Consider the following 19,995-nt stretch of genomic DNA (forward strand, 5'->3'; position numbering starts at 1 on the left):
GCTTTAGCCTCCCTGCCAGAAAGACAACCCAGCTGCCGAGTGTCCACTGTGAGAGTATCAGGCTGAGGAAAAAGTCCCCGCGGAGCCCCAAAAGTCACCAGGAAGGGTGGGATGGCTGCACTGTGAAAACAGTATGCACTCTTGTTAATAAATATATAAAGTAATAATAAGTTTGATCATTGAAACTTTGCAGTGTACAGAATAATATAGCCATTGCCTGCCTTCATCTGTTCTACCTTCTTAGCTCAAGAAGTTTTTACATTTCAATAAATGTTGATTCAACCAACTAGATATTAACTAAATGATAACCAGAGACCTGAAAGCCCTGCCATGCTATAAATTCTCTTGGGGATAATACTTGTGTCATACAGTGTTTCTGCTCAGTTGAGATCTAAATGTGAAGCACATAGCTGGTGAATACAGAATTTAATATATATTTCTATATTACTGCTAGCAGTATTTTGCACCATTCTTTGCTTTATTTCTGATATTTTCATGTGTGCTTTATAAATATTTTAAGATTTGTTTAAGACTGCAGATTGGGAATCTTGGGCTATTACTATTATTTTAATTGCAACTAATCAAAGTGGCATATAGGCACAGAGAACCTAGCCATCTTGAAAATATGGCAGGCACCACCAGGGTCAAACTACATTTCATGAGCACATGGCACTTCTAAAATAATCCTGTTCAAAATATTACCCTCGTGTGTGAGACAAGTGAGTAAGCTTTTTAAAAGCCAGGGATGTAGGCCATAAGGCAGAGAGGCAGTATAGCTTGGCAGGCAAGCAGAGAACAGATGAGGAAGCAACTGGGAAATAAACAGACTGAAGGGACTTGGGGAGCCTCGTAGAGGAATAGTCCAGTAAGAACTTTGAGGGGTGATGGAAAAGATGCCTCTCTCTCTCTCCCTCCCGCCCCCAAAGGGATCCCAGAAAAAGAAGAAATGCCCTCTGGCAGGCCCATACTGGGGTGGGGAGCAGCTGGGTATATTTGTCCTGGGCCTTGGAAGGCTAAGCTGGCTGAGGGGGGTGCCAGGGGCCTCCCGGACTTGCACTGTCATGCCAAGAATGTCCCGGGCCTTACAGCCAACTGGGGACTTAATGGGCAAAATGGCCATGCCTGTCCATATGCATTGCAAGGCTTCAATAGTAAAATCTGGATCTATGTTACTGCGTACAGTTGTACCTCGGGTTACAGACGCTTCAGGTTGCGTTTTTTTGGATTACGGATGCGCCGAAACCCGGAAGTACCGGAACGGGTTACTTCTGGGTTTCGGCAGATGTGCAGAAGCGCTAAATCACACTTTGCACATGCGCAGACGCGGCGCTGCGGGTTGCGAACGCTGCAGGTTGAGAATGTACCTCCCCACAGATCACATCCACTGTACTAGCATGTAGCGTTAGATCAGATGAGGTGCTGCGTCTCGTGGAGAATACTCTTGTCAGCCCTGCATGGGCCTGCACTCTGGGCTCTGCCCTGTTAGCTTCATGGGCTGAATCAGTTTAACATGCACATTTCAACTCTCAACCAGTGTTCCCAATGATCAGCACGGTCAGTTATTTCTTTTGAAACAAACTTCCACTTACTACGTCACAAAAATAGCCATTAATGCTTTTCTCCTCAATATGTGAAATGCACCCTGCAGATACAAAGATACATATTTCTTCACACATTTTTGGATATAGCCCTGGAACTAAAAACAAAGTTCTGGCATAAATTTAAGCTGTTAAAAAAAAAAAAAAGCTCAGTTTTTGCCCTTATAGACAGAGGCGAGGCAAAATATTTGTGTACTGTGAAATTAAGTTTGCTGAAAGTAGCAACGTAGTTATGAAACCAACCATGCTTTGTAAATCCTTGCGTAACAAGAATATGGTACTAAACATTCATGCCCCATTGGAGTTAAATTTTAACATTTATGTGTTTTTTCATCTTGTGTATATTTGCATTACATGGATAATAAAGTAAAAATACAATGCAGACTAAGGCAGGTCTCAGGAACAATTTACTGTGCTGATAGTCTGACATACTATATAATTTTATTGCATTGTGCATGTGTGTAAGGCATGGAAAAGGAAGATTTAACCCTTCTCTCATAGTCAGGAGCTTGATGACAAATAGCAGAGCCAGTCCTAAACCAAATTTTACCCAGGCAAAGTATGTCTTTACCTCTCTCCAATTTAAACTTTAGAATTGTATATATTGTTTGTGTTTGTAAAACAGGCTATCAAAATGTGGCTTGCTCTTCCGATGTTTATCTAGCTTTAGTTAGACTAAAGCAAAGTTCCTAGAGTAGGAGGAAATTGTGCTTTATGAAAAATGAAACCAGAATGTTTCAATCTCCTTGCATATGGAGAGGGCAAAGGGAAGCACATGATTTTGAGGTACACCAAGGTGTGTTTTCATAACAAGTAACCATAGCTAGGTTTGATCTAAGCAAATGGCTTTAACTAGTAGTACTTAAGCTAATCTGTTATTTAACTGCTATTGGCTTCAAGATTGTTTTATAGATGAAAAGCCTTTTTGTCTGAAGTTAATAAGGATGCTGAAGTAAAATAGTTTTAAAAGTTGCAAACATGTTGGCATAATTTTTGCCAATACATTTATAGAGGCTTTGTTCCAACAAAATTGCTGTGTCCTTTGTTGCTCTCATAGCCTATGTTGAACAGATGATCTGAAGGAGCGTCTCCACCCCCATCGTTTTACCCGGACACTGAGTTCCAATGCCGAGGGCCTTCTGGCAGTTCCCTCACTGCGAGAAGCCAAGTTACAGGGAACCAGGCAGAGGGCCTTCTCGGCAGTGGCACCTGCCCTGTGGAACGCCCTCCCACCAGATGTCAAGGAGAACAACAACTACCAGACTTTTAGATGACATCTGAAGGCAGCTCTGTTTAGGGAAGCTTTTAATGTTTGATGCATGACTGTATTTTAATATTGTGTTAGAAGCCACCCAGAGTGGTGGGGTATAAATAATTATTATTATTATTATTATTATTATTATTATTATTATTATCCTCATCTGCACCTTAGGCTGCTGTGCCATAAACAGAGTTGGCACTCTGGAATCTGTGCTTAGCAAAGCAAATAAATCTGAAGTCACCTTTCACATCATGTTGAATATAATGTAAACTTATCTAGTGTAAACAAAGTGGACATATACCATATCTTGCCAGAGGTAGCCTACCTCTGTGAGATTATGTTTAGCAGTACATTTTTAATAGTAAAAAAGCCTGCAGCCTCCATCCTCCATTCATTCATCCTTGCCTGTATCACTTTATATTGTGTTCCTACATGACATTTGGAATTTAAAATTGGTTTAGAAAGCACTTCATTTGTTGTGCTTTCCAAATACAAAGACCCATATTCTTTTAAAGCTTTATCTACTGCTCAACCAGCAAGCACATTACAATGACAACAAAATTAAGGGATATATTACAATATTCAGTGTTTGCTGTTAAAGGTTCTGCCATAATAGTTTACAGCCCATATATCCATCTTCATTACAAGTGTAAATATTAATAATTAAGGATGTTAAAATGAAATTATTATAAATGATTAAAACAGATGTCAGATTTCAAGTGAAAAGCGTGATAAAAAGCAATTGCTGCCAGCACATTCCTTTCACCCAGCTCTTTTTAGCAATTAACCTTTATTGCCAGTAATTTACCCATGTATTCATAGTAAACGACTCTCTCTGAAGAAGAAACATTAATGGTAGCATACCTAACAGGGCCATTATCTGTGCTGCTGATTGCCTTATCTTGAAAGCTGCACTTAGTAGCACCACATTGCAACGTGATTGTATGTAAATATTGATTTATGGGTCCTTATGTGTTTGATCTGCTCCCTTAGTATATTCATGTAATATGTAATATGAGGGGTTTGACAGAAGGCTGCTGCCCAGCTGTTGGTGGTTTGAGTTGTGATGACCCCTTATCCAATGTGCAAAAAACCCCAGCTAGTTGAGCCTTCCCTATAGCCACAAAATGATGATCAAAGTGATTGTAGCCCATGTTTGAAACAGTGTGAAATGGGGAGGGCGTAAGAATTGCAAGTGGTTTCTTAGTAACAATATTCAGTTTCAAATGTGACCTTTCTCACCAGCGCTAAGTTGATTTTAACAGTTAATAGGCAATTAAATAAATAGGGGCGCATGTCTTTTTACATGTAGAAACAGACATGCCATACTTTTCTTTTTAATAGACATCTGACATTTAAATATAAGCTGTTCTGAATATAGCAGGGTTTTAAAGCAAAACGATAATGTGATAAATGGTCCTCATTTAGCAGAACTGTAAAACAAAAACAAAAAAACTGTGGTTTGAACATTTAAAATTGGATCGCTGAGTGGTGAAAGTAGTTTACAGGAAATATATGTGAAGGTATATGTTTGCCTAGGAGTACTGAGTAGACTATGGTTCCTTAACAAGAGTACTCAAATACTTCTGTTTCTTTAAGGAACTAGAAACTTGTGAAAGGATTTCGAAGTTCTGACACCACTGCTGTAGAACACTCATGTTCAGAGCCCTATCTACCACTTGTTTTCGGAGCAGATAAAATCCTACTTTAGCTTCTCTCATTGAAATCATATTATTGGCCTTCAGGGATGGATTTCGCTTACATAGGGTTGTAACTCCACAACTATGCCACTGCAAAAACAGATTGAGTGGTATCCAACTAAGTCATGCTCTTTGTAGGTCCATTGAAATTAATTGACTTAGGATGAATTTATTGTAAGTCTGTTTACTTCAGTGGGTTTACTCTGAGTATGACTTAGCTGGATACCACCCTTCTGCAGGAACTTGATCAGTGTTTTATTTCCTTGCCTATAGAAGTGTGAGCTATTTGTATTTTTGTTGCTTGTGTGTGCGCATGTATGTGTTTGAAGACTTACAGTGTGGATTCAATGTATGCATTCACCCTTCCTTAGTTTAAGCAGGCCATAGCTCACTGGCAGAGCATATACTTTCACTTCAGAATGTCCCAGGTATAGTTCCCAATATCTTCAGTTAAAAAGAATCAGGTAGCAGATGATGGGAAAGAACTGTGCCTGATACCCCAGAGAGTCACTGTCAGTCAGAGTACTAGGCTAGATTGGCAAATAGTATGACCTGGTATAAGGCAGTTTCCTATGTTCATTCTGAAGATGTAATGGAATAATTTGTATTCCAAATGTTAACATATTTGATGCACACATTTTTGCTCATTCACAATTTCATTATCTTAGGGGAAATAATTTACATGTGTGTTTCAAGGTGGAAGATGATATTCTTAGGTGTATTTGCTTATAATTACAAGAGTATGAATTCACTTAAAGCTGCAGAGGTCCTGCTTTTTAGTAGATGTATGCGTTTGCCATTCATGTCATAATTATCTGTAATGGAGAAAAATAGTGATTTGCAGTGCTTGAGATGAAAAATGTATGAGTGAAAGAACACATTTATCTTTGTAGGATGTGCCTGGTCTATTTACAAAAAGACGCAGATGTGAAATTTGCTTCAATAATTAGTTTTTTAATTAGTATATCATAAGATAGATAGATTATTGCCCTGGATGGAATTAGGAAATCCATGTATCAAATGGTGGTTCTAAATGGTCATCTTTTTTTCTGACATTTTTATGTATTATAAATAAGACTGTTGTTCTGTATCAGATAAAATGTCAGTGTTAATAGTGTAATGTCATAGTGGCAGGTGGATTTCTTTGGGGATAATATCTGCATTAAAATTGTGGTTATAATTAACCTTAATGCATTTTCTCCTGCTGATATATGGGATATAACTCATTTAACATTCAGTGTGTGTATAATTCTAGGTATAATGTGGTATAATTCTAGGGGTTTTTCCCCCTCCCCTGAATTCAGAACGCCTATCACAAGATAGTAATTCTGAGTTAAAAAGAGGGTTGGGATGCTACATATTTGAACCATTTATACTTTTAAGTATTCTCTTCTCTTTCTACAGTTGCCGGACAAGTAACCGAAAAAGTTTGATATGCAATGGACAGTCCCCAGCTATGCCCCGGCCCCATTCGCCACTTTCAGCTCATGCAGGTAAATTCCACTGTTTCCATAGACTTAAGAGAGAAATCTTGTAGTGTGATTATATAACATGACTGGACTGGGGTATCCTAGCACTTCCAATGATCACCGTAGAACCAAGATTAGAATGAAAGTTTGAAATTGTAGTTTTTAATGCTGGTTTAAACACATTAATGGTAAGTTTTAGCAGCAGCAACACCAGAAAATTCCTTAGGTAACAAAGTTCAGAGGAAATAAAAAGCTATTTGCCTGGTGCTCAGACCAGACAAATTTCATTAAAAAGGTGCTACAACAGAGAAGGCCATCCCTCTGGTCCTTGCCCACCTCATTTCAAATAGCAGAGACACTGAAAATTATTTGCAGATTAATGCTGTACATAGACAGGTTAATGAGTAAACTAATCTTTCTCTAGGCCCTCAGTCTTAACAGTGTTTCACAGGAAAAAACACCAGCATGTGGGTGTGGGAATAAAGGTATCATCAGGTTGTGGATCTGACATTTTCACAAAAAACCTTTTGGTTTTAAGTGATTTTCAATTTGCATTTGTATAGAAAAAAGATTCTACATAGCTGATCACACACATGATATCTGATCACAAATATATATTCATTTCCATTCACAGTTAGCGCCTAAATAATTGATACTGGTTCCTAAAATGGAACTGTTTTTCCAGCTCTGGGTTGAAAGCTTCATGCACATAAAATGCTCAGTTCACACAATTCAAATGAAAGAAATGAGAGACAGCAGTGTCATACAGAAATACATTTAAGCAAAGAATGGAGTCTTTAAGCATTAACATAAAACATGAGGACAGAAGGAGAGACAAGAAAATAACATTATGGTTGTAATTTTAAAGCAATTGTACTATCACAGAACTTCTCTGAAACATGAAGACTTGATAAGTTACACATTGATTTCACTGCAAATCTTACTAAAGTTTACCAAATCAAAATGCCTATACAACAAAATTATATATCAGAAATATATTTACAGTTTGGGAACTGTCATTTTCCAGTACTGATTTTATGCTTTTTTTTCATTAGGAGACATAATATAGACCAACTGAAATATGTAATACAAATAAATTGTAGTACTGTACTGACAGCCACCAACATTTCTGTAGGTTCAAATTTTCCCAAACACTCTTTCCCAGGGGCTTGTTTGGAGACATTGAATTGAAAGCTTTCTTCAAAGCAAGCCTGCTGCTAGTGCCACAAGGCCACTTAGTGAAAAATTAACATTTTCCTTTCAGAAATTACATGTTCTGATAGATAATCAGATATAAGAGATAGGAAACTTTCCTGTAGTGAGTTCTGTTATCTTCTGGGATCATCTACATTTAATCAAGCTCAGCAACATATTCTGAAATCTTTTCCCACATAAATCATCTGGCAGTTTCTTGGAAAATTATTTTTCTGCCATCTGCAGCATAGTTACATTCTAGGGTGTCAAAACAGAGACGATAGCTTCCTGGATAGTTGCCTGAATTATAAAATTTGCCAGATTACTACAAACTAATAAATTTGAGTAGTTACTAGTGTATTTTGTGGCTATGATGATAAATGCAGATAGGCATTAAAGAGAGTTGTCAAGTGGTAACAACAAGGTTTCTAACTGATCCTGTGTATAATCTAAAAGATCAGTTATTAATCTCCCTTAGTACCGTCTGTGTATCAAAACACTTGTTCCAGGCACTAAAGCACAGCAATAATCTATAGTCAGTGCAATAGTTGCTCTCTCAGAGTTCTTCAGGATTTCTGAAGCTCTGCATTCTGAATATATTCACATAATGCAACATGTATGCAACACAGCTCCTTATATATTGCCATTAAATACAGTATTTTGAAATACTGATTACTCGCTCTCAGTGTTTGCCTCTCCCTGGAGATTGTAGTGTTAATTATATAATGCCTGACCCTACCAATCAGGTTTACTTTATCTGGCCAGAAACGTCAGTAGTAGTCTCGACAGCAAATGAAATGTGTGAAAGCTGGAACAGCCAGCAAAATCCCTGAGAACAGCAGGATTTGAGTAATAAGGAAGCAGTGCACATATGGGCAGAGAATTAACCGGCACTGGTTGTCATTTGAAAGCCTCTCAGGTATTGACTAGCAGATAGGTGGATGAGTACTGAGAGAAATGCTGTGAGCGATGAAGGTCATAGATGAGACTCCAGTTGCTTTTCTGAAATGCCACGCCTTAAATCGTGGCAGCAGTATGATTCCTACTCCTATTGTCTCTGGGTTTTCTTGCCGTCTGTTTGAGTTATTTGAATACTTAAACGAGTCAGCTGTGCAACATGCTGTGAACTCTTTTGCATCTAAATACTGAGTTTAGTGACTGGCAAAGGCAATAAAGTTTTAAAAGAAAATCAATATATTCAGCAAAAGCAAATCTTCAGCTGTAGGGATGTGTGTTCTTCCAAGCATCTTCGTCATAAGATTTCTGCTTAAGATCTATTTGCCCCAAGAGTTCCAGACAAGATTTTCTAGTGAAGTGTGGGCTGCTGTTACCAACTTCAGGGGTGTGCCCCCAGTTAGGATGGTCAAACCCCCAAAACCTACGGATTCTGATGGATTCCTGACCATTCTGGGGGATTTTCTGGTGGATAAAGCTGGTGATCCTTCTGAGGCTCTCATCTTGCTGTGAAATGGCATAATGCAAAGGGCCATAAGTACAATCACTCCTCTCTGAGTATGTGGAACACATTCTCTGCCCCTGGTATACTGGGGAGAGATGTGCTATGAAACAGGCTAGACAATGTAGAACACAGGTGGTGAATTCCCTGCTATGAAGAAAACCAATTGTGTGTTGGAGCACATAACCATGTGGGCAGTGAGCAGGGCCAACTTCCATCACTGCTTCCATCACTTCATTGCGTAATCAGCCATTAGAGCCCTTCAGGGTGGACCATAGAGTGTTGACACCAAATTGGTTAATGGAGCCTGGAACACCTCTGAGAGTTGCTTTGATGACCAAAATTAATCTTGAGGAATGACTATAATAGAATAATTATACAGTAGTTGAATAATTAACATTTTCTAGTAGAACTCTAGTGTTTATTATGACCACTGGTTAATTACTGTTTAAGCATCTGCAGTGCATTACTCTTTAGTACACATACTGGATTATTTGCTACCTTTAAAACTAAATAATGTTGTCAAATAGAAAAAGACGAACCTTGCGTGCAATAACTCAACTTTATTCCCTTGAACAGTGTAATCTTGTTTCTATATACTGGACTGTGTGCTTATCAAAAACTTAGTGGGTTGTGTGTTTCTCTAGAAAGATGATTATGTATTTCTTGACAGACACCACTGCTCATAAAAAGAACATTCTTGCTTGTGTCGCCTTTGCGTTTCCCCTGTAGACAGACCACATGCTCTAATTATGCATGCTGGGAGGCAGGCTGGAATAGTGGTGAACTTTCCCTCAACAGCTGCCTGCCAAGCTTTCTCAGTGTTCAGCAGCAGGTTGAGTGGTCTAATGTGAGAAAGTAACAAGGCCCCAAAGGAAATGTTCTCTTCACAATGAGCAGTCATATCTTCATATCATTTAAGATCACCTCCCCATGCCTTGGTTTTACCAGTCCTGGGAATAACTTTCCATCTAATTTTCATGGTTTGTTTGTTGGCATATAGAATGGTTTTTAAGGGGGGGCAAGGAAAATGTTGAAAGATAGTATTTTTAAACCGTGGATATCAGTGTTTATTGCAAATGTCCTTAAATGCTGATATATTGAGAACAGATATACACATATTTTATATACTTTTTTTAAAAACCAGAGTTTCAGTCTTAACATTCCGCCCCCCCAAACAGAAATATTTTTGTAGCTGTGGTGAACTAATTTTGGTTGAGATGATGTAATAATTGTTTTTGTTTTTTGTTATGTCTTTTGTGTTCTTGTTTTGTATTTTTATGTTATATATTACGTTTTTATGTTATATTTAAATATTTAGATGAAGGGTGGTATACAAATTCAATGAATAAAATAATAAATAAATATTGAGAGAACCACAGATAGAAAGCAGGATGGAAGTTAAGAGTCTGGCTTCCATTTTATTTACATTTTAGATAATTATATTTTATTTATTTACTTTATATGCCACTCCATAACAAAAGCAGTCAGGGCAGCACAAGGCAAGCCAATGTATATGGCTGGAATAGAACTTGAAGGTTACACTATCTGACCAACTTTGTCATTAAGCACGATACGCATTAAGTGCTATACAAACAAATGATAATCAGAGCAAAATAGGTTTCTGAGGATTTTCACTGAGTCTTACTATGATTGTATGACACTTTAAATAATTTTCTTACTTTCTTCTGTTTCTCACCAGGGAGCAGTCCTCAAGATAGCCCTAGAAATTTTTCTCCTAGTGCCTCAGCCCACTTTTCTTTTGCACGAAGGTAGGATGGGTTTGTGTGTATTTGATGTGTCATAATTAATAGTTGGGAATCATGCTTTGCTTTGCATTTATAATATTCTGGTGGAGGTAAGAAACACCAATGTATGTTGCATTAAAATGCAGTTCAATTTATAATAGTCTTCACAACTTGCTTCTTGATACTGCTAATTTCTTGCAATATCTTAAGTTCATTCATATAAGAACCAGGATTATCACCTCTTTCCCTTCCTTCATAGTAATTTAATTTAATTTAACTTAATTAATTTTAAAAAGACTAGAAAACACGTATAGAATTTACAGCGGCCTGTAATCCAGCCTTTGCAAAACTGTACTAGTGAATTATAGGAACCCAGAATTGTAGAGTTGGAAAGGACCTTGAGGGTCATCTAGTTCAACCCTCTGCAATGCAGGAATCTCACCTCGATCAGATGGCCATACAACCTCTGCTTAAAAACCTCCAAGGAAGGAGTGTCCATCACTTCTTATGATAGGTATCAGTACATTCTAAAAGCTTCCACTCATAAATTGGTATGTGCTATTTAATGCGGCATCTTGAGAGAGAGTCCTTTGACTTCAAACTAGCTCTTCCACAACTGGAATGATACGTGTGTTGTTATGGGAAATACTGAAGGAGTTATCTACCTCAGTGATTTCCAAAACCAGTTTCCTACTACACTGAAAGGAGCCAACTGGGGTGGAGTACAGTATGGGAATCTGTCAAAAGAGATTGTCACTACATTGTCATTCTGCAGAACTATTAATTAAGCCACAATGCTGTGTGGTGAGTCACCCAGAGAAGAGCTGCCATTGTTGATTAGGGTGACTCCACTGATGAAGATGCCCCTAGCAGAACGAAACCCAGAAAATACGACAGAGTGAAAGTTGTGTTAGAAAAAGAGTGGATCATGCCTCATCTGGCATAGTATTTGTCTACCTAGGAACACCTTTGTGAGGATTAATTTTTGTATAGTTCTTGGAAGATGCATTTGTGATTGTATAGTACTATTGCATCAGTATAAGTGATCTGTTGGTCACCTGAAGAAAATGAACCCATTCTATATAAAAGAAACCAGTGGTTTCTAAAAAATTGTTATCTGAAGCATGCACAGATAACCAGTGTAGCTGATATGTAGCATGAAATTCAAATGCTACACCTTCCTCCCCACCTGTCTCGGCACAGATGTGAAAATAACATTAAAACTGGCATGTTCAAACATGATAATTGTCAAATGCTGGACAATGACCCCCTTTCTCTAGTGGATTCAGTAACCTGGGTAAGAAATACCTCTTCTCCAAATAACTGCAGTCTCCTGCAGTTTTTGCCTGTGATCCTTTCTCTTTTTTCGGTGAGTGAGAAGAAAGCCACAAACCTGAATACAACTCCATTTGTCACGGCCTTATAGAAATCATATAAGTATTAATGTTGGGAGAGACAGATGCATAAAATGTTACATTTTGATTATATACAGATTATATACAGATTTATTTGAAAATTCCGATTGATTTATCTTGCAGTTTCTATTCTTTCAACATTTTCTTTAAGGATATACTATTCCTTCCCAATTTATTTTCCATCTTCTTTTCATATTTGTTCAGAAACATAAACCACTACTATGTATTTCGGAATAGCTGATTGAAAACTAATTTACATTGTGTGCCAGTTTTATACAGCAGAGGAAATACCAATAGGAAAAAAATAGATCTGTAGCATAATAAATTGCATTGATTCTCTGAGTTGTAACTGTTACCATGAGCAAAAGCCAGGAATGCAGGAGTTACCCCTTCTTCTATTTGTATATAGGAATTTCCCATTGTAAAGACTAAGTTTTGCCTTGCTCATAGAATAAAACAGAGGATCTTATGCACATGTGTTTTATTGAAAGCCCAACCCAAGAGTTTTGGGAATGAAAAGTGATTGGTTCATCCTAACTTTGCTGATTTAAAAGAACTGTGCATCTCAAAAATCTGAAAAAAGTCTATCTTACTACTGTCATTACGTGTTTGGATGTGTGTTTTAAATATTTAACATTATATATTTGTGTTCATAGAAATGTTTCTCCCTGAATTACTACTTTCAGCAACAATCTGTTTTTCAGTGAGGAAATAATCTGTTCTTTAGAAAGAGGTTCTCGTTCCCCCGCCTTCTAGATTAGAGCAAGTCTTACACAATGCATTTGCTTCATTGCTTTGTTTTCATAGCTTAATGAGCATGCTAGAAGTGGCAAAGTGCCATTATACCAGCACTCCATTCCTATTTACCCCTCTGCAATATGAGTGAAACTGTCATCACTCTAGCTGGCTGCTGTGCATATAGTAAGGATGCTGAAATACATGTGAGGATACATCACTATATGAGACTTAGTATTCACACCATGCAAGTGAGAAAGTTGGCAGAGCAAAAAAACATAGTATGGTAACATGAAAGGGGTGTCTGTCTAGTCCACAAGACCATCAGTGGTCCATTAACTTCATTTAGATGGTCTTTGGCATGCTTGTAAAGATACAATTAAAAACATTGCAGCATCTAGCACAGCACGTTACAATTGTTCCAACAACTAGAAAAATAATTAAGTGGTCCACCAAGACCCTCAGCAACCAAGTGGTCCACAGGGGGGAAAAGTGGGAAATACTGATCTATTCACAGCAGTTTTCTTTAAAACACAACAAATTTCTAATAAGCAAAAGTTCACACATCCTATTACTGAATGGATGCCCCTGGTTGCTCTTCTGACCTTCTCTGGAAACGTAGCAAGACTGGCGTCTCCCTATTTCTTCATGGGAAATAGGACTTCCACTTTAGAAGTCACCTTGGTCTGACACCACTTTGCTGTAGCATTATGGAAAAAATCACCAACAGGGTGTTTGTGTAAATAGAAGCAGGTCGTTGCACTTACCAAAGTTGAGTAAAATATAGAGAATGGGCTTTGAATAAACAAAAGTTGCATCATTCAGTTATGTCAGGGATGGAGAACCTGAGGCCCTCCTTAGGTTGGACTCCCAACTCCCATCAGCCCCAGCTGCCATGGTTATTGATCAGGGATTATGCAAGTTGTAACCTGACAAAATCTGGAGCACCACAGATCCCCCCACCCCAGAGTTGTGTTTCTTTTTACATCTCTTGTAAAATTGGAAGATCTTTTGCAAAATGCCATGCAGGGTACGTCCCCATATATTTTGAAGCTGTCTATGCTGATTGTCATGCACTTATATTTAGAAAGTTGTTGTTCTACTTCTTCATTTGTTTTTTAAATATGCTTTGCACAATTATAATGCAGTCATGGGCATCGAAACGAGAGGTAACTGTCTCGAAAACTTACTACTCTCTTTTTGTGGTTTGTTAATTTGATTGTAAATTTCTGACTAGGATTGCCAACTGCCTAGAAACAAACCAGCCAAGCCAGGGTTTTTCCTTTTTCTCAGAACAATGTTGCCAAAAGTGGGGTGAGGGAAAGCTGATCCCCCCACTATTAGTTAAGCAGCACTGTGTAACCTTATTGCATACACGGGTCATATAGGTCACAAAAATGTAAAAGGCTCTCAATTCACCACTGGAGCCCAGGAAAACAGCATTGAAGGAGCTCTCTTCACCATTGTGCTGGCAAGCTTACCTGCCCCCCCCCCGCCCCCGGCACTGATTAGCAATCACAGAGCTATCAGCTGTGTTGGATGCAGACAGTGCATATCATGTGTATGTTATTTTATACTTTTGTCTGTGAAACAGTTGTAGTCTCCTGCTGGACATGGATGGTAGTGCTGTAGCAGAGGAATTATAAACACAGGCACTATAACTGCACATGTTACATGAGCAGAGTATTTAGGCCTCATCCAGCTGAAAATTTGAGTTGGCAGTCCTATGTCTGAATGTAGAATTTGAAATTGTCCTACATGGTAAATGTTTTGTTCTACCAAAATTTATAATTTTATGAAAATGTTTAGTTTTGCAAGTCAAGCTGCTGGAATTCTTGGTGCATTTTAGATACATTTCCATGTACATTCCATTTTCTAGCCTGTCATGGTTGTGCATCGGTCTCTCCTCCATCCTGTTCCTGTTTTGCGTTGTCTCTAACCGATATCCTAAAACATCCCATTCACGGTTGGATTATTTCATGAGCTTTTTTTTAAAAAAAGTGCCTTGTAAAAAAGCTTGCTTATGAGCTTGTCTGTATTTCCTCATGGTACACCACAACATTTCATGGATTTTATTCCAACAGTTTTTGTTTAATACTGTAGTGTTAACAGTTGTCTTATGTGACTTAACTCAAATTCCCAACAGGACTGATGGACGACGTTGGTCACTGGCATCACTCCCCTCTTCTGGCTATGGTACAAATACTCCAAGCTCAACTGTTTCAGTAAGTAACTATAAATAGATGATAGATAGATAGATGATAGATGATAGATGATAGATAGATAGATAGATAGATAGATGATAGATAGATAGATAGATAGATAGATAGATAGATAGATAGATAGCTTCTGCTTGTAATATATTCTCAGATTCAGCCCTTGTAAGATTTTAAACAATAATGTAGACTTCTACTAGTATCTACAGTAGGGGTAGGGATATAGGGAGAGGCACTATCCCAGCAATACCATCTATTTAAATTTGAAAGGATTTTGATTGGATCGCCCACCCCACTATGCTTGTCAAAATATTTACTATTTTAACTTTTTCTGGCAATGAGTTCCCCCCTCCTTTCATACAATAGATGCTGTCTGCTGAACTAGAATGAAAAAATTATATGCAGTGCTTGAAAACAGTTACAGGCATGCTAGCTAATAAGTAATTATTAAGGCAGCCTCACTGACATAATAGAGAACTTGCACTGATCCTCTGCCCAAAAATGCTATTCAAGGAGAGCTGTATTTCTAACGAATACACTTTTTCTGTTATTGTCCCTCTTTCAACAGACACACTGTGTGTTCTAGCCACTGTTGATTTCCCTTCCTTCATATAATATACAGTACGACATGATAGTATATTTTATATATGCCAGAAGGTACTTTGTATCCTCTCATAACTGATTTTCACTTTGAAATTTTTATTTAGCAGGATTCCATGCATCACTTAGCTATAATACAAATAGTTATTTTTCCTGTTACACAGTTTGGGGCCCATTTCCCTTGGAGTAAATCCATGTTCTATTGAAGCCAATCATTTTCACTGCAAGATAGGTTTGGATGCCTGAATAATTACATATTCATATCTCGATAGGTACAACCTGGCTCTTCATACTAATTTTTAAGATTAGGTGATGTTTAGATAGCTATAAGAAAATACGAACCACAGTGAATCTGCTGGTAGGTTGTTAAGAGATCACAGCATAAATTGTCATATTCTGTTGTTTTAAACCTTCTGGAAAATAGTTTCATGTAAACTGTTATGTTGAGAAAATTAAGAAAAAGCCTTTGAACTATCTGTCATTGGGAAGATGGCTCTGAATAATAAACATAGATAAAATAAAAACTGACAAATTGCCAACTGGGTCCAGATGGCATTCGCCAGAGAGTTCTCAAAGAACTCAAATGTGAAATGGCTGATCTTCCAACAGAAATATGTAACTTGTCACTCAGATTAGCCTTCATACTAGAGGACTGGAAAGCAGCCAATATAACACCAATTTTAAAAAAGGCATCCAGGGAGATCCTGGAAATTACAGGCCAATTTGCTTAACGTCTGGCCTGGGAAAACTAGCAGAAAGTATTTTTAAAGATAAGCTAACCAAGCATATAGAAGAACAAGCCTTGCTGAAGCAGAGCTGGCGTGGCTTCTGCAAGGGCAAGACCAGTTTCATGAGCCTATTAGAGTTCTTTGAGATTGTGAACAAGCTCGCAGGGGTGATCTAGTTGGCATAGCATACTTGGGCTTTCAAAAAGCTTTTAATTAGGTCCCTCACCAAAGTCTCCCAAGTAAGCTTAGCAGTCATTGACTAAGAGGAGAGGTCATCTTGTGGGTAATTAGCAGAAAACAGAGAGTAGGAATAAATGGGCAGTTCTCTGAATGGAGAAAGGGGAGTCCCCCAAGGATTGGTATTGGGACTTGTGCATTTTAACTTGTTTATAAATGAATTGAAGTTAGGGGTGAGCAGTGAGGTAGCCAAGCATGCTGATGATATTGTTCGGGTTTGTTAAAGCAAAAAAGAGATTGTGAAATGCTCCAACAGAAATGAATGGACAGTAAAACGGCAAATGAAGTTCAGTGCAAACAAGTGTAAAGTGATGCAAAACATTCTAATTTCTCACACACATATATATGCTCATGTAGTCTGAACTTGTAGTGACTGACCATGAATGAGACCTTGAGGTTGTAGTGGACAGCTCGATAAAGATGTAGTTCCAGAGTGTGGCAGCTGTGAAAAAGCATTATGACAATCTCATAATGCTGTTATACAAATCTGTAGTGTGACCACAATTGAAATACTTTATACACTTCTGGTCTCCAAACCTCAAGAAGAATATTATAGAGTGGGAAAAGATTCAGAAAAGGGCATCCAAAGTGATTGAGGAGATGGAGCAATTCTCCTGTGAGGAAAGGTTGCAGCATTTGGAACTTTTTAGTTTAGAGAAAATGCAAATAGGAGGTGACATGAGAAAAGCTTATCAGATTATGTATAACACGGAGGAAATAGGTAGAGAAAAACGTTTCTGCCTCCTTCTTATTAAACCAGAACTTATGAACATCTAGTGAAGCTGAATATTGGGAGATTCAGGACAGATGAAGGAAAGCGTTTATTCACACAGTGCACATTTAAACTGTGGACCTATGGGCACCAACTTAGATGGCTTTAAAAGAGGATTAGATAAATTCATGGAGGAGAAGGCTATCAGTGGCTATAAGTCGTGATGGTTATGCTTTACCTCTTCTGTCAGAGGCAATATGCCTCTGAAAACCAGTTGCTGGCAATTGTAGGTGGGCAGAGTGCTGTTGCGCTCAGGTCCTCCTTGCAGGCTTCCCACAGGGAGTGGAGGACCTTGGGGTCTCAAATTTCAGCAGTGGCCTGTACAACCCCCAGAATTGGCGTTCCCCACCTCTCATATTCCATTCTAAATCATAGTTGTGGCATTCCCAAGGCTCCAGGCCTAGTGTGACCAAACCAGTCACACTCCCCTAAATCTGCCACAGCCTTGTGGTTGGCCACTACGTGAACAGGATGCTGGACTATAAGGGCCAGTGACCTGATTCAGCATGACTCTTCTCACACTTCTTAACCAGGCATAGGCAAACTTGGCCCTCCAGATATTTTCGGACTAAATTCCCATCATCACTCACCACTGGTCCTGTTAGCTAAGGATGATGGGAGTTGTAGTCCCAAAACATCTGGAGAGCCAAGTTTGCCTATGCCTGTTCTTAACTGATCAGTCTGAAGCTGTCAGCACAAATCACAGGATTGTATGTAAGCATAGATAAGGTAAAATTAATAAAAAACTCCTTTGCTCATTGCTTTTTCTTCCTAGATTTTAAACAAAGAGGATAGTATTTCAAAAGGAAATCTATTCATAGTAATATTCAAGCAAGCAACTATTTTGGTCTTCAAGATTTATACAGATGTTTGCTTTGTGAATCTGAATAATTGACTGAACACATGCTTGGAGACTGGATAGGAAATTTCAGTAAGGCATTTCTCCAGAAAGGTGAAGTATTGCTGCCTCGGGATTTAGAAGCAGCAGCAACCTGTTAGAAGGAAACTAACTGTTGTTCCCCATCATGTGTTCCTTCTGCAAAGCAAATGTGCCTCTTTACTACACCAAAGTAAATATCCGTGTAGGAAAGTGTATTAAGTTGACTGATTCTGGAACACAGGAATATAGAAAGCTTCCTTATACCAAGCCAGTCCATCAAGCTCAGTAACGTTGACTCTCACTGACAGCAGCATTCGGAGGTTTTCAGTAGGAGTTATTCCCAGCTCTACATGGAAAACACCAGGGGTTGAACCTGGGACTTTTCATATGCAAAGGATGTGCTCTACCACTGTGCTATAAGCCTTCCTCAAAATTGCTTCTGAAAATTGCTTCTGTAACTTTCCAACGCATCATCTTGATAAGTCACCTTCTGCACCAAATTATCTTTAAAGTTGCATTACAGCACAGCAAATCAAAAAGGATAGCTGTAGTTAATGGATGATCATGTTATACTAGTTTCATACATATGCTTAGCAGTTTTGTCTGTTTTAAATCCAAGGGCTGAGAGAATATACAGGAAGGGTCCTTGAAATTACAAGGCTGTATCTGTACAGATGCATATAAAGTGTTTGTATGATGTTATTGCTTCTATAATCTCTTTAAGGTTGCATTTTTATTTTCTGTGTTCAGAAAGTTTAGGAATAAGGAAGTTATTCTGTGTACAATCCAGACAAATGTTTAACGTGACTTTAGGGTTATGGTACGAATTTATCTTCCACATGTTTATTGCAGTCATCCTGTTCCTCCCAAGAGAAGTTGCACCAGTTACCATACCAACCAACTCCAGACGAACTACATTTTTTGTCTAAACATTTCTGTGCCACTGAAAGCATTGCCAGTGATAATAGATGTAGGACCACTCAAATGCGGCCACGATCCAGAAGCCTGAGGTGGGTTGACCTACCAGGTAATTGAAATGATATCTTCATGTGGAAACTCATGAGAAACTATACTTTTTATGCACGTTACTATAACATTATTTTATATTTTGTTACCTTGTTTAAAAGCATTTCTAAATCTCTTAATATTTTGGGCAGTCTTCATGAATGTAAAACATGAAAAACAGTAAGGCAATACAATAAATACGGAGATTCAAAACATTTAACAGGGTCCAAAATTGTGTGTCAGGGAAAGTCTGGATAAAACGGTATGTTGTTTTTGTTGTTGTTGTGCTTGTACTAATGTTTGAATTGCAGTAAAATATAGAGCTAATTGTGTCTTAAGCTTTTTAAAAAAATGCACATTAGTTTTCAAATGGTCTTCCACTAGCCTTGCCCTTAGAAATGTGAAATCATGACCTTCACAATTAAGTTTATAATTTTCATTTCAGTTGCTTCCTAGCTTAATAATCTTCAAAATGTTCTCAGTATATCTATTGAAAAGATTGAAAATGTGCTGCGTGGCAACATAAATTATTCAGAATTCCTAACATCACAAAAAAGTATTTAGTTTAAATTTCTTCCTCTTCCAAAATTCTGAGTACATTATGGTGATTAATAAAAAAAAGCTACATTCACAATCTGTAGAGAATTAGACTACTTGTTGAGAAACCAAATTATAGGGTGATAGGTTTGCTCTTTTCAAGAGTTTGAAGTTCTCTTGTTCTCAGTAGAGGTGAAGCTTGTCAACAAAGAGAAAGAAATATAGGTGATCTTTTCATTTGTTCAGAACTAAATCAAAATATTTAAGGCATTAGTTTAATATAAAACTAGTGTCTCCAGAAACTACAACTTGCAGAGATTTCCTGCCTTAGCTCCATAGATTGAAATGTTACATTCTTCTGATTCCCAGTTACCTGAGAAGGATAAATTTTATTCTGACCTGTGTTGCATGTATCTTGGAGGCTGTGGTCACTCTCTAGATTTA

At 38.0% G+C, this 19,995-nt stretch overlaps 1 protein-coding gene across 17 annotated transcripts in view; it reads left to right on the forward strand.

Annotated features, from left to right (window-relative positions):
• Positions 1-19,995, forward strand: part of MAST4 (microtubule associated serine/threonine kinase family member 4) — a 200,944-nt gene that overhangs the window by 128,717 nt on the left and 52,232 nt on the right. For 13 of the 17 annotated variants that reach the window (XM_053409245.1, XM_053409248.1, XM_053409247.1 and 10 more), the window contains 5 exons: positions 5,964-6,052; positions 10,381-10,450; positions 13,725-13,745; positions 14,723-14,801; positions 18,862-19,019. In XM_053409245.1, the coding sequence (XP_053265220.1) occupies positions 5,964-6,052; positions 10,381-10,450; positions 13,725-13,745; positions 14,723-14,801; positions 18,862-19,019 (417 nt within the window). The remainder of the gene's footprint in view (positions 1-5,963; positions 6,053-10,380; positions 10,451-13,724; positions 13,746-14,722; positions 14,802-18,861; positions 19,020-19,995) is intronic. The other 4 variants (XM_053409246.1, XM_053409251.1, XM_053409253.1 and 1 more) reach the window with 1 other exon arrangement.

The sequence above is a fragment of the Podarcis raffonei genome, chromosome 11, assembly GCF_027172205.1.
Source record: "Podarcis raffonei isolate rPodRaf1 chromosome 11, rPodRaf1.pri, whole genome shotgun sequence".
Lineage (NCBI taxonomy): Eukaryota > Metazoa > Chordata > Lepidosauria > Squamata > Lacertidae > Podarcis > Podarcis raffonei.